A 12,725-nucleotide genomic window follows, 5' to 3' on the forward strand; every position below is an offset into this window, starting at 1 on the left:
AAAATAAGAGTCACTAAAAAGTGCAATAATAAAATGATGTTGAAATGTTGATTTATTATGTGGTTAATCTGATTTCTTCTAGCTTATTCCCATTACAAATAATGCTTGCTAATGGTTTTGATTGTTTTTTGTCAATTTAAAGAAAAATTCATTTAGACCAGTACTTTCAAGTATTTGTAATAGAAATAAGTTTTGTACTTTATCAAAACTTTTTTCTACATCTATTGATATATGATTTTTTAACCTTTATTATTGTTTAATCAGTTATGTTAATAGTTTCCCTTATGTTAAACCATCCCTGCATTTTTAAAAATAGTATTTTATTTTTTCCCCAATTACATGTCAAGGCAATTTTTCCCCCTGAGGCAGTTGGGATTAAATGACTTGTCCAGGGTCACACAGCTAGAAAGTGGTAAGTGTTAAATGTCTGAGGCCAGATTTGAACTTAGGTTTTCTTGACTTCAGGGCTGGTGCTCCATCCACCGCACCATGTAGCTGCCCTCAGAACAATTGTTAGCATTTATTTTTACAAGATTTTAATTCCCAAATTTTTCTACTTCCTTCCAATAACATTCCTGTTCATGTCTTCCCATAAGTCTTTTACAGAGGATTTGTGACAGAAAACCATCTGTGGAAGTCGGCTTGCTCCTTCTTATGTTTTTAGGAAGAATATCTGCAAAAAAGGTTTTATACTTAGTATTTCAGTGGATTATGATCTCATTGATTTTGGAATTACCTCCAAAAATGCAGATCTTAAACCATTAAACCAAAAATCTTTTTTAAAAAAATTATTTTTCACTAATTATGTTTAAAACATTTTTTCCAGATTTTCTTCCTCTTCCCCACCCCCAGTTCCCATTAAGAAAGCATATGTGAAGTTATATAAAACCTTTCCATAAAATCATGTTGTGAAAGAAAAGATAGATCTTGAGAGAGGAGGGAGAGAAAATGAATGAGAATGCTTCAATCTGTATTCAAGCATAAACAGTTCTTTCTCTAGGTATTGATAGCATTTTTCACCCTAAGTCCTTTGAAGTAGGTGTGGATCTGTATTGTGTATTGCTGAGAATACTAACGTCATTCACAGCTGATCATCCTACATAGCACATTTCACTTTGCTTGAGTTCATGGAGGACTTCCAGGTTTTTCTGAGAGCATTCTATTCATCATTTCCCATAGAACAATACTATTCCATCATAATCACATACCACAATTTATTCAGCTATTCCCTAATTCATGACTGTCCTCTCAATTTACATTATTTTTTCCCTGAGAAGAAAGCTGCTATAACTATTTTGTATATATAGGTCCTTTTCTGTTTTTTAAATCTCTTTTTGGATACATGCCTAGTGGTGGTATTGGTAGGTCAGAGGATATGCATGATTTTATAGTCCTTTGAATATAGTTCATATCTTTTGATCAGTTGGGACATGACTCTTATTTTTAATAAATTTGGTTCAGTTCTCTAAATCTTTGAGAAATAAGGTCTTCCTTAGCAGAGATAATTGCTTCAAAATTCTTTTTGTAATTATTATTGCTAACTGTATTCCCCTCCACCCCCATATATTCGGTTTTCTCTCTCTCCTTTCACCCATGCCTCTTAATAGTGTTTTACTACTGACCACTTCCTCCCCCAAAATGCTCTCTCTTTTATCACGCTTCTCTCCTTCCTGTAGCCCATTCCTCTCCTATTTTCCTGGAGGATGAGATAGATTTCTATACCACATTAAATGTGTGTATTATTTCCTCTTTCACTCAGTCATGAAGAGAGTAAGCTTCCCTTCCTCTTTCCTTCCCTTTCCTTCCCTTCCCCTCCACTATAAAAGCTTTTTTTTTGCCTCTTTTATAGCAGATAATTTTCACTATTCCACTTCTCTCTTTCTCTTTATCCCAGTACATTCCTCTTTCACACCTTAATTCTATTGTTTTACATATTATTATTCCTTTATACTCAAGTCACATTTGTGCCCTCGATCTAAATATGTGTGTGCGTGTGCGTGCGTGCATGCGTGTATGTATGGTATATTAATGAAAAAGTTCTAATGATAATAAGTATCATCTTCTCTTGTAGTAATGTAATGCTTATTTTATACCATTTTCCTGGTTACCTCCTTAGGCTTTTCCTGAGTCCTGTATTAAGCTTTGGCTATAATATTCTTGGGTGTTTTCATTTTGAGTCAATAACTTCCATTCACTGAATTCTAAATTTTAAGGAATTGTTTTCGTCAGTAAGATTTGTACCTGTTTGGCCAATTTTGATTTTTAGAATAGTCTTCTCATTAGCTTTTTGTATTTCCTTTTTAACCGCTCTAAATTCTCTTCCTAATTTCTCCTCTATCTCTTTCACATGATTTTCAAAAGGCTTTGGATGTAAGATCTTTGACTTTGACTTTGTTATCTTCTTTTGAGTGTATATTTTGGTCCTCCTTGTCACCATGGTATCTTTCTGTGGTCAGGAACTTTTTCAGTTTTCTGCTCATTTTTCCAGTCTATTACTTGGCTTTAACGTCTTTGTTAAAGTGAGGCTCTGTTTCCAGGTTGGAGGGTGCCCTGTTCCAAGCTTCAGGGGCTTGTGCAGCTGTTCTCAGATCCTTCTGGGAATCAGACCACAAGCCCTCTTGTCTGCCCTGGAACTGTGAGGGGGTCCCTGCTCACTGTGGCTGTGAGATCCAGTGTGCTATAGCAACAGAGCCTTTCATCTGTGCTAATGAAAAGCCTCTTGTGAGCTGAAGCCTCTAGAAGCTGTCACCACTACTCATGCCCACTCCTGCTTTGCTGGTTTCCCAAGGCCCTCTCACCCTGCTGACCTTCCAAGTCATCTGGGCTGAGAGGTCAGCATCCAGTGCTGCCGCTGATTTAGACCCCCTTAGAGCCTGTTCCTTCTTTGCTGAGGCTGGGGCCTGGGCTGTGCTGCTGAGCCTATACGAGAATTACAGGCCAGACTCCCACCCTGGTGCCACAGACCTTCCCTGCTGACCTTCTAGGTTGTCATCGGCTGGAAAATCATTTTGCTCCATCTTTTTCTGTATTATGACTCTAAAATATTTTGAGTCATTATTTAAAGGAATTTGGAACAATTTGGGGGAGAGCACAGCCTTAACTCTGCCATCTAAGCTCTGCCTCCTATTTGTTCTTCTTTAACCTGTGTGATTTTCATTCCTGTCCCCTCAAAAGTTCACTATGGGGGTCCACTTCTACTGGAGGTCTTTCTTACTTTCTTACTTACACGGTCTAAAGGGTGACAGAGAGGCAATCTAACCATCCACCAGGCATCTTTTGTATTTGTTATATAACCAATCTATCTTCTCTTTCTGTCCCATCCTCTTTTACTCTTGTCCTCCAGAGTTGCTCCTTTTTGAGTACCTATTACAATTTGCTCATCCTCACTTTTCCAAGTGGCCATCTTTAGTTCTTTCTAGACAATGATACTCCAAGCCTCACTGCCATATAATTCCACTAAAATGTTGCTATTTTGGGAACTGTGGGGACAGTAAATGTTTTGCAGTTTCTGAAAAGCAATCTAATTTTCTTTTCCTCCTCAACTATAGGCCCAGTTGTATTATTGGTTTTAGGCATATGTACTTAGCTTTATAGGATGTATATTCAAATGCATGTTGAAACTGGGTAATAGACATCCTTCATCCATTTTGTCTTTTATGGATGGATGGGTGGGCTAAACTTTTTTGAGTGATTACAGATCTCATTCATGAGGTTCTGCCATGTCTTGGGACTTGATTTAATCAACATGGTGTTATGTACAAATGGGAACATCTGAAGTTCTTCACCATCCATAGGAAATTTCTCCTTGAACTAGCCTCTGCACTCTGTTGCTTTCCAGAACAGTGGCAAATACTTTGGATAGTCATACATCTCCATGTTTTGTGCCTCTCCTAATGTTTATTATGGCAGTTATTAAGCAAGGTTATTTCTGTTGCTACTTCTTCCAAGAAATCTTGAATGATCTTCACATATGGGGGAGATACAAGCTTTTTCATAATCATTGAACAATATGGTGCTTTCTGCTATTTTCTACATTTCTACATTGTGAGATGTATCTATGATCCATTATTGAATATCATTTGCAAAATCCGATTTCCTCTCTCTTTATAACCTCATCGTTGTTGCCTTCAATCCTTGTGATAAGATGGGAGAATTGGCATATAAAGGCTTAGTCTCAAGTTAGTTTTTCTTGAGTATTAACAAGGCTTGAGATATTTTCCCACATAACTTTACTATCTTTCCTTCCTTTAGATACCTTGTATATCAATCCCTTACTGCCCTTATATTTGTATTGTTTCCAGCACATATCCCTTCTATGTAAAGTAGATCCAATCTGGCTATTTTCCTCATCTTTGTTCTCTTTGCTGCCATTTCTACCTCCACTATTTCAGGGATTGTGAAATTGAGATCCAAGTAATGATTTTACTATTCTTGACAGAAAAGTAAGTTTGTTGAAAAGAGTTTGCACATTTTTCCATGTTTCTTCTGTTTGTGTTCTTTTTTTCTCTTTACATCTTGAAGATGCTCTTGAGATTACATTGCATATTACATTATCTTGCTAAGCTTTCTTTAATCTGTTTTTTGACTTATAAGACAAGTTGCTAATAATCTTCTATTGTCCTTTCTAAGATTTGATAAAGAAATGTATATTCTAAAACTGTATCCCCTTTGACAACCACAAAGAGAGAAATTAATATATAACAAAAGTTAAATGTTTGTTAACTAAGGCGCTTTCTAGGGTCTTTGGGTCTCTTTGTTGTAGCAACTAATTCACGTTAATTTATGAATGAAATTATATTTCATTTCTGTGTTGTACTTTTCTCTTTGTTAACTTTGAGTAACTTAATTCAGAGTTAAATCTTCTTAATTTTTTTTCACCCTACTTTTTTCTCATTAATAATTAATAATTAATTCCACTTGCTTATTATAAATTTGATCTTAGCTATAGATTGAGTTAAGGGGTTGACTGTTGAAAAACCTGACTCAGCAGTACCTCCCATAGATCCATAAGATGTACTGTCTATTAAAGTATATTCATTTTCATTCTTTATAATAATAGTAATTAATTCTGTCCAGCAACTACCATTTCTTTCTTTCTTTTAAATGTTCATCCTATAGAGGTATGAGACTTTTGTGTGATTGACAAGTCTGTGGTTTCTCTCCTTTCTTTAATCTGAACCAAACTTGCCCATATATTTCTATTTAGCCTTACATCTTCATTCCTTTGCATTAGAGTCAACAAATAATATAGTGCATATTGATTTGATGTAGAAAGTCTTACCAAATTCTCTGTGGAATTTCTCTATCAATTCATCTACTCCAACTTTTGGTACAGAAATGCCAAATATTTTTATGATTTTTTTTTACAAATATTTATCACTAATACTACAATATATGATCACCAAATAAATCAAGAAATACCATTTATTATAGCTTTAGGGGCATGCAGTAAAGTGCTTTCTGCCACCCTTTTCTTTGCATTTCTGAAATATACCTATAAACAATCCTTCCATTAACTGCAGCTTGCTTCTTCTGGTTTTGTTTATAATAAAAATGTAAAGATTGATAAAATTTAGGTCTTCCAGCAGCAATGTCTACTCATTGCTATTTGAGTTACCAATTTTGAAGTACCAAAATTCAAATTAGAGCTTGCTGATGATCAAAAAGTAGTGTAATTCTTAAACGCTCTGCCCCTTTGCCTACAACTGTCATCCCAATAGCAGAAGGATGGCACACAATATTGAGGGCCATTTAAAAATTTTTTTTTTGTCTCCATTTGCTATGGCCAAGATTTGATAAAGATTTTTAAAATGTAGATATGTGTTTATAGTTTCTGATTTGTTGCCTTTCTAGACATAATAAGGCCATCTGTGATCTTTTCCATCCTTTTGAATTTTTCTCCTCTTCAAGACAGTTTGAAAATTGTTCTCTGAATATTTTTACTATTATGTCATTCCCAACAGCTATTTCTTTTGTGACTACTGGAATAGGTCTAAGTCAAACTTCATCTATTTAAACCCATATCTACTTCTTCACATGCTGTATCAGGAACTAAGGCGCTAGAGTCTAATCCATGTGTACTTCATCACTGATAAAATGAGAATATATTGTGTGACAACACTGATCTGTTTTAGTTGTTTATTTTCTCTTCAACTGTGTTTTACTGCTTTGTGAAATAATACTGCTCTTAACTCTTTGTCATTTTCTTTTGTAATATTTTTGCAAATTAGGTTGTAACTGGTGTTCCTATTGGCTACCTTCCCTCTCCACTTTTTAAACGTGTAATAATATGTTTGTCCCCTAAGGTAGTTTCTCTGTTCTTTAGTCCTCCTTGTCTTGAAGACTATTTTGCCGTGGTGAGAGTTGACTGTTGGTATCTACTTTTATTTGTTTCCCATTTTTAAGATTTTTAAAAATAGATTGGACTGTTACTGATATAAATACAATGTCCTTTTCTTCTTATGTTTTATATTTGGTGTTCGTGTGGACTTTTGTTTTAGTCAGTGATGTGATCACAGACAATTCTGAAATGTCTTCCATGTTAGTAACCTCAAGTTTCCCACTCATTTTCAGATTTGTTTTATAATTTCCGTTCCTTGTTACATCTAGTACTTTCTAACATTTTTCTTGAAGAAAATGTTTACACACACATGAGGCCCTCATTGCATGAATTAGAGGTTTTTTTGGTGGGAGTTTTTGGGTGCACAATAAAACTTGATCTTTCTGAGAACTTGTAAGCTATGTATACTTCTATCTAATTGTTTCTTTCATTCTTTGGGTTCCATTTATAGAAATACTATCTCTTTAGCTATTGTTCAGTACCTTTCATAATATATCAACCGTTGATGCCATTAAACAAAGTGCTTATCTTTAGATGACCAACAACTTGGTTTTTGTACATGGCCTAAAGTCTGTATGATTCTCTTTTTAAAATACTTATTGGTATCTAGGGTTATGTATTTTGTTTTTGTTTTTTAATATCACCACAATTTTTTCCCAAAGTCCCTCTTGCCTCTCCCAGGAAGATACCATATAGTAAATAAAATTTTTAAAGAAAAATAGGAAAAAAGAAAAAAACCAAACCATTTAACTGATTACGAAATCAAAACATTTTGAAAATAAGGGTAGTGCACCACATCACATTCATGGATCTTTGAGCTCTGCAAAGGACACAAGTTAAAGACACTTTCTTTGACTTTTCTTTGGAGCCAGGCTTTTTCTTTGTTATTTTCAAAACATTCATTTTTTGATTGTTATAGCTCTTTTAATTTATACTTTTTGTAGTCCCTGTATGCTTTGATTTCTTGCTTTAAACCATTCTGTACTACATTGTGCAAATCTTTACATGCTTTTCTCTATTCTTTTCTTACAACTCAGTGACATTTCATTATATTAATGTAAACAGTTTGTTTAGCCATTCCCCAGTCAAAGTGCTACTATAAATATTTTGGTATCTTTAGGAACTTTCTTATCAATGGTCTCCCTGAGGTATATGTTTTCTAATGGAATCAAATATGCATGAGTTTTAACAGCCTCTATTCCTCTCTAACCCCATCATTGCAGAAGTGGAAGGTAGCTAGCCAGGGCTGATTGTCATTTTGCATTGTATGTTATTGTAGCCAAAGAATTCAGCTCCTAGGAGCCAAGCTGCTGGAGAATGAGGGTGGGTCTCAGACATCAAACACAGTAGCTGACACCATTCTCAGTCATCTTGGTGGCTTCATGGAGATTTGCCAGAAATGGTATTTTGCCAGCATTTGCAGGAATGCAGGGCCACCTCATGTGTCATGATTTATCTGGACCTGGTCTTTTGTGGAAAGAACCTTTTCTGTGTGTGTGTGTGTGTGTGTGTGTGTGTGTGTGTGTGTGTGTGTGTGTATGTATGTGTATTGTGGTTTACACTTAACCTCAGCTATCTAATGATGATTGTGGCCAAAGGGCACTTAGGCTCTTTTAGTCATTGTGGGAGGGGAGACAGTATATAATAGTGAAAAAAGTGCAAAATTTGGAGTCAGACAATCTGGCTGCATGTCTTTGCTTCCACTTAGGAGATCTGTGACTTTGGATAAGCCCTGAGTCAAAATTGTAAAATAGGACTAGTAATATGAGCAGTATACTGCACAGAAGTGTGATGAGGATTGGATAAAGTAACCCATTACATCTCATTTGAACCCTACAAGATACCTGTGAACTAGATATTAGTATTATCCTTTACAGATGAAGAAACTGAGGCAGACAGAATTTAAGGGCCACACAGAAAGAATGTGTCTTAGGCAGGAATTTAATGTTTGAGTTCCTGACTCCCAGTCTAGCATACCTGCTTTTATCCCTAAAAGAATATGGGACTAGATTAGAGGGTCTTAACATGTGGCCCACAAATTTGAATGGGGCAGGGGCTGGGGGGGAGAGGGAAGTATACTTTTATTTTCACTAACCTTGAACTGAAAGTTAAGATTTATTCAATGATTTTAAAATATTTTTTTCCTGAAAAGTGGACCTTCACTCATCTGCAAAAAAGCTCTACAACATAATAAATGATAAGAACTTTAGATAGTACACTTTGATCCTCTGCCCTATGATACTAAGGTTTTGGACAACTATTATTATTGCAGATTGCTCTGTTGATTTGAATTAGTATGAAAGTGGCTCTGAATTTCAGCACTAGCCCATTGGATCACAGTCTTAGCCAGGGCCTACCAAGTTGGCAGGGCTTTGATTAATGGCTCAACATCTGTCACTTGTAACCTACCCTCACTCATCATTCCGCTCTTACTTTGTGCCAGGCACTATGCTAAAATATGGGGATACAAAGCCAGTTCCTGCTCTAAGGGGGGGGGGGGGGCTGCAGACAAGCCACAGACAAGGATCAGTTGGAAAGACTGTAATCAATAGAGGGACGGTACCAGAATGAAAGGGGAATGGGAGAGACTTGCTAGAGCAGGTGAGCTTTTGGCTGGCACTTGAAGGAAGCTCATCACCAGAAAACTCTAGTTCATCAGGCGATGATTGTTTTGATGACTGAGTAAGGCATAAAGTGAGCTATAATCAGCATCAGGAGGAAAAAGATCCACAGCTCCTCCTCCCAAAGAAAACTTTAGGATGCCATCTGTGCTATCACCTGCGGGCATGACAGTGCACTGTCTCCGTCAGAGGCACTTACTTGGGGCCGAGGGGAGGAGATGTCTTGTTGTCCAAGTAACAATGAGTGGAGATCCATTCCTAATTCATCTTAATTCTCTCTTCTAGAAACCCTTCACAAGGAGATGCAGAGTTTGGCATTTCTAGAAGTTGTGTCCAAACTCCGCAGCCACGAGAACAAAACGGTCGCGCAGCAGGCCTCCCTCACAGAGCAGAGGCTGGCCGTGGACAGCTGAGAATGATCCCTGCCCGCCGCCCCGCGCCCCGGCCTCCACCTCTGTCCTCCGTCCAGCTGCAGCTCCTGCCACGTCCTCCACTGTATCACTCGTGCATGCGTGTAATGTCCCCACACCAATGGAAGAACTGCCGTAGGTACCTTCCCAATAAGGTTTCTCAACCCATAGTTGGTGTGAATGTGATCCTGTCTGGACCAGTCTCCGCCCATTACCATTCTACTTGTATTCTTGTGGCTCGAGTCCCATCAGTAGAATGTGCATGTTGTAATCCTCTAATGATGTAAATGTGGTACTACATGACAGCCTCCTTGCTCCCCATAAACTGTATAATAACCTACTGATAAAATAGAAACAATCCAGTTAACAGCAAGATCTGTCTAGTGTGTGGAAGATAGGATGAAATAGTAAAAATAATGATGATGATAATAATAATAATAAATAGCTCCATTTTTGGTGCTTTGGAAGCACAATGACAAAAGAAATGTGTCGCTGCTCATTCACTGGTCTTGCCTAATTAATGTCCAAGTCATGGTACCTTGAGCTAACAAATAAAATCCCAGTGCTTTACACTGTGGCTTGCATTCTTTTTTTTTTTTTTTTTTTGCTGAGGCAATTGGGGTCTTTAAGTGACTTGCCCAGGGTCACACAGCTAAGACATGTTAAGTGTCCGGGGCTAGATTTGAACTGAGGTCCTCCCCACTTCAGGGCTGGTGCTCTATCCACTGCGCCACCTAGCTGCCCCTGTGGCTTGCACTCTTAACTGCAGTATCTCCAAATGGCACTGACTTGGCAAGGCTCCCTGCACCAACCAATCATGTCAGCAATAAATAGCCTGATGCTCATTGCGGGGCTGGCTTTCACACTGGCATTAAGAGGGGCTCTCTTTCACATGAGGAAACTGGTTATAACACATTTTTGATGTACAACAACATCCTCTGCTAATCTTTATTACTTAGCTACTCGTGTTATTTGTGGAATCTCAGATCATCTCTCCCACAGTGTCCTGCTGACATACCCTTGTAGCAGAACCTGAGAGAGTTAAGAGTAAAGACTGACGAATGGAAGGCTGGGGTAAGAGGGAGGATTGTATACAAAACACAGTAGCCAGCCTACCATTCCTTTTATAAGCAGTACAACAGTCAGTACTTCCTAAACTGTTCTTTCTCTTTGAGCCTTGTAATAAAAAGGGAATGCGTGTGTGATTTAGATCTTGCACCCCTGGTGTCTGTCCTTCTGTTCACTCTCCACCCCCACCACCAACAGATGACTTTGAAATCCTCCAGGTGGTTCTCCTTGTCTCAGCTGACTCTTGCTGGCTCCTTCTTCCCCAACATCTCTCTACAAGCTGGAAAATAAAAAGGTCAAACTTAAGGATGAGCTTTTCCTAGAAGTGGATATAAAGCCCCACAATGGGCTGTCAAGGGGTGGAACGAGACAGCACACGCTAAGTATAGAACACACTCTTCTCTTTGGGATGACTTAGGGGCAGAACTTGGCTTCTGACTCTAAAACAAACCTAACTCAAAGAAGTTAAGTCCCACACAAGATGGAAAAGCCTCTTGGCTGTTCACAGACATCTTTGGTATCCCCATAGAAGAGGCTTCTGTGGTTTATTTTTTTATTTTATTTTTTTTCCTTTCCTTGTGTAGGACGATACCAACATTTATTGTCATTTTGGGAAGATATTAGTAGTGTTGCAGTACAGCAGGAGTCCTTAATCCTTTAGCTGTCATGGATTTCTTTGTTGCTTTACCCTAAAACATTTTTAAATGCATAAAATAAGATATATAGGATTGAAAAGGAAACATCTATTTAAATAGTTATCAAAATATTTTTAAAAACAAGTTTATAGATCCCTGGTTAAGAATTCTTGATTTAGAAGCTTACTATATCAATATATAAATTATATTGATAATATATTAATTACTAATAATATCAAACTGGATTAGCATAATTTGATATATTTATTCAGTAAATTGGCCCTTCCTACTGTATACATTGCATATCCAAATCCATTCTAATAAGCTACCTATATGTACTAATTCCATTGAGTCATAGAATCAAATTATGGAGGAACTAGAAGAAATTATGAGAGGTCATTAAATCCAACCCGAGTTTGGTGGTATGAATAGATAGAACTCTGAAATTGGAATCAGTAAGACCTGAGTTCCTATGAGACTTCAGGTATTTCCTTGCTGTGTCACTTAGTTTTTGTCTGCCTCAGTGCCCTCAGTTGCAAAAGGGATGATAATACTTTTGAGGGTAATTGTGAGTATCAAATAAGATAATATTTGTATGGTGCTTAGCACAGGATTTGGAATATATTAGGCACTTAATAAATGCATATTTCCTTTTTTCTGAAAGAAAATAAATTCAAAGAGAAATCATTAGCCTGCGTTCACATGGTGACTAAATGGTGAGCCAAGATTTGTATCCAGGTTTTATGGCTTCCAGGCTTTGCTGCTATATCACTCCACCTTTATAGACTATGTTGATTGATTGATTTACTGAACTACATATACTTCAGTAGGCTTCAGGAAAACGTTTTGTTTTGTTTTTTGTTATATAATTAATCCTAGTAAAAGCACTATAGCTAAAACCTCAAAACAGGGCCCTCTGAAACCAGAGGGGAAAATACTTTACAGAAATTGTACCTTACACCTATTCCCTAATATAGGATTTGAATTGGAAGAACCTCAGAAATTATCTACCACAACCAAATAATCCCTATTACTGTGGCCCTTAAACAGGGCCATCCATCCTTTGCCTTGAGTCACAGAATCATAAATTAGAAAGAATCTCAGGGATCTCTTTCCATGGTCCCCATTATCGAATCATCTTAAGTCCCAGGAATTACAAATTAGTTGCCTAAAAGAGACCTCTTCTTAAGCTAGTGAGCTATTCATATGGCAGTGAGTGGAGTCAAGCAAATAGTGTAAGCTGTATCGCCAACCTGGTGTACCTTTAAAGACCATAGCCAGCTGACATGTGAATATTAAGACCAATGACAGAAGAAAATTCTTAAGAAGAGTTTTTGCTTAGTGCTTTGAGGAAACTGAATGATAGGACAGAGTTTCCAGAATCCATTAATAGAATCCATTATCTGCCTTTTATTCTCTCTCTCTCCCTCTCACAATTGGGGGTAAGTGGCTTGCCCAGGGTCACACAGCTAGGAAATGTTAAGTGTCTGAGACCAGATTTGAACTTGGGTCCTCCTGAATTCAGGGCTGGTGCTCTATCCACTGCACCACCTAGCTGCCCTTAATTTCATTATTAATAAATAGTACATTTAGAAATTTTAATATTTAAATTGATGAGATTAAGGGATTTAATACTTAGACATGAATAATT

The 12,725-nt window shown here is 37.2% G+C and overlaps 1 protein-coding gene across 6 annotated transcripts in view; it reads left to right on the plus strand.

The window, feature by feature from the left end:
• Positions 1-9,856, plus strand: part of RAP1GDS1 (Rap1 GTPase-GDP dissociation stimulator 1) — a 216,152-nt gene extending 206,296 nt beyond the window's left edge. For all 6 annotated transcript variants that reach the window (XM_074273052.1, XM_074273053.1, XM_074273054.1 and 3 more), the window contains one exon: positions 9,247-9,856. In XM_074273052.1, the coding sequence (XP_074129153.1) occupies positions 9,247-9,374 (128 nt within the window). In that variant the 3' untranslated portion in view covers positions 9,375-9,856. The remainder of the gene's footprint in view (positions 1-9,246) is intronic.
• The last annotated feature ends 2,869 nt before the right edge of the window (positions 9,857-12,725 follow it).

The sequence above is a fragment of the Sminthopsis crassicaudata genome, chromosome 6 (genome assembly GCF_048593235.1).
Source record: "Sminthopsis crassicaudata isolate SCR6 chromosome 6, ASM4859323v1, whole genome shotgun sequence".
NCBI lineage: Eukaryota > Metazoa > Chordata > Mammalia > Dasyuromorphia > Dasyuridae > Sminthopsis > Sminthopsis crassicaudata.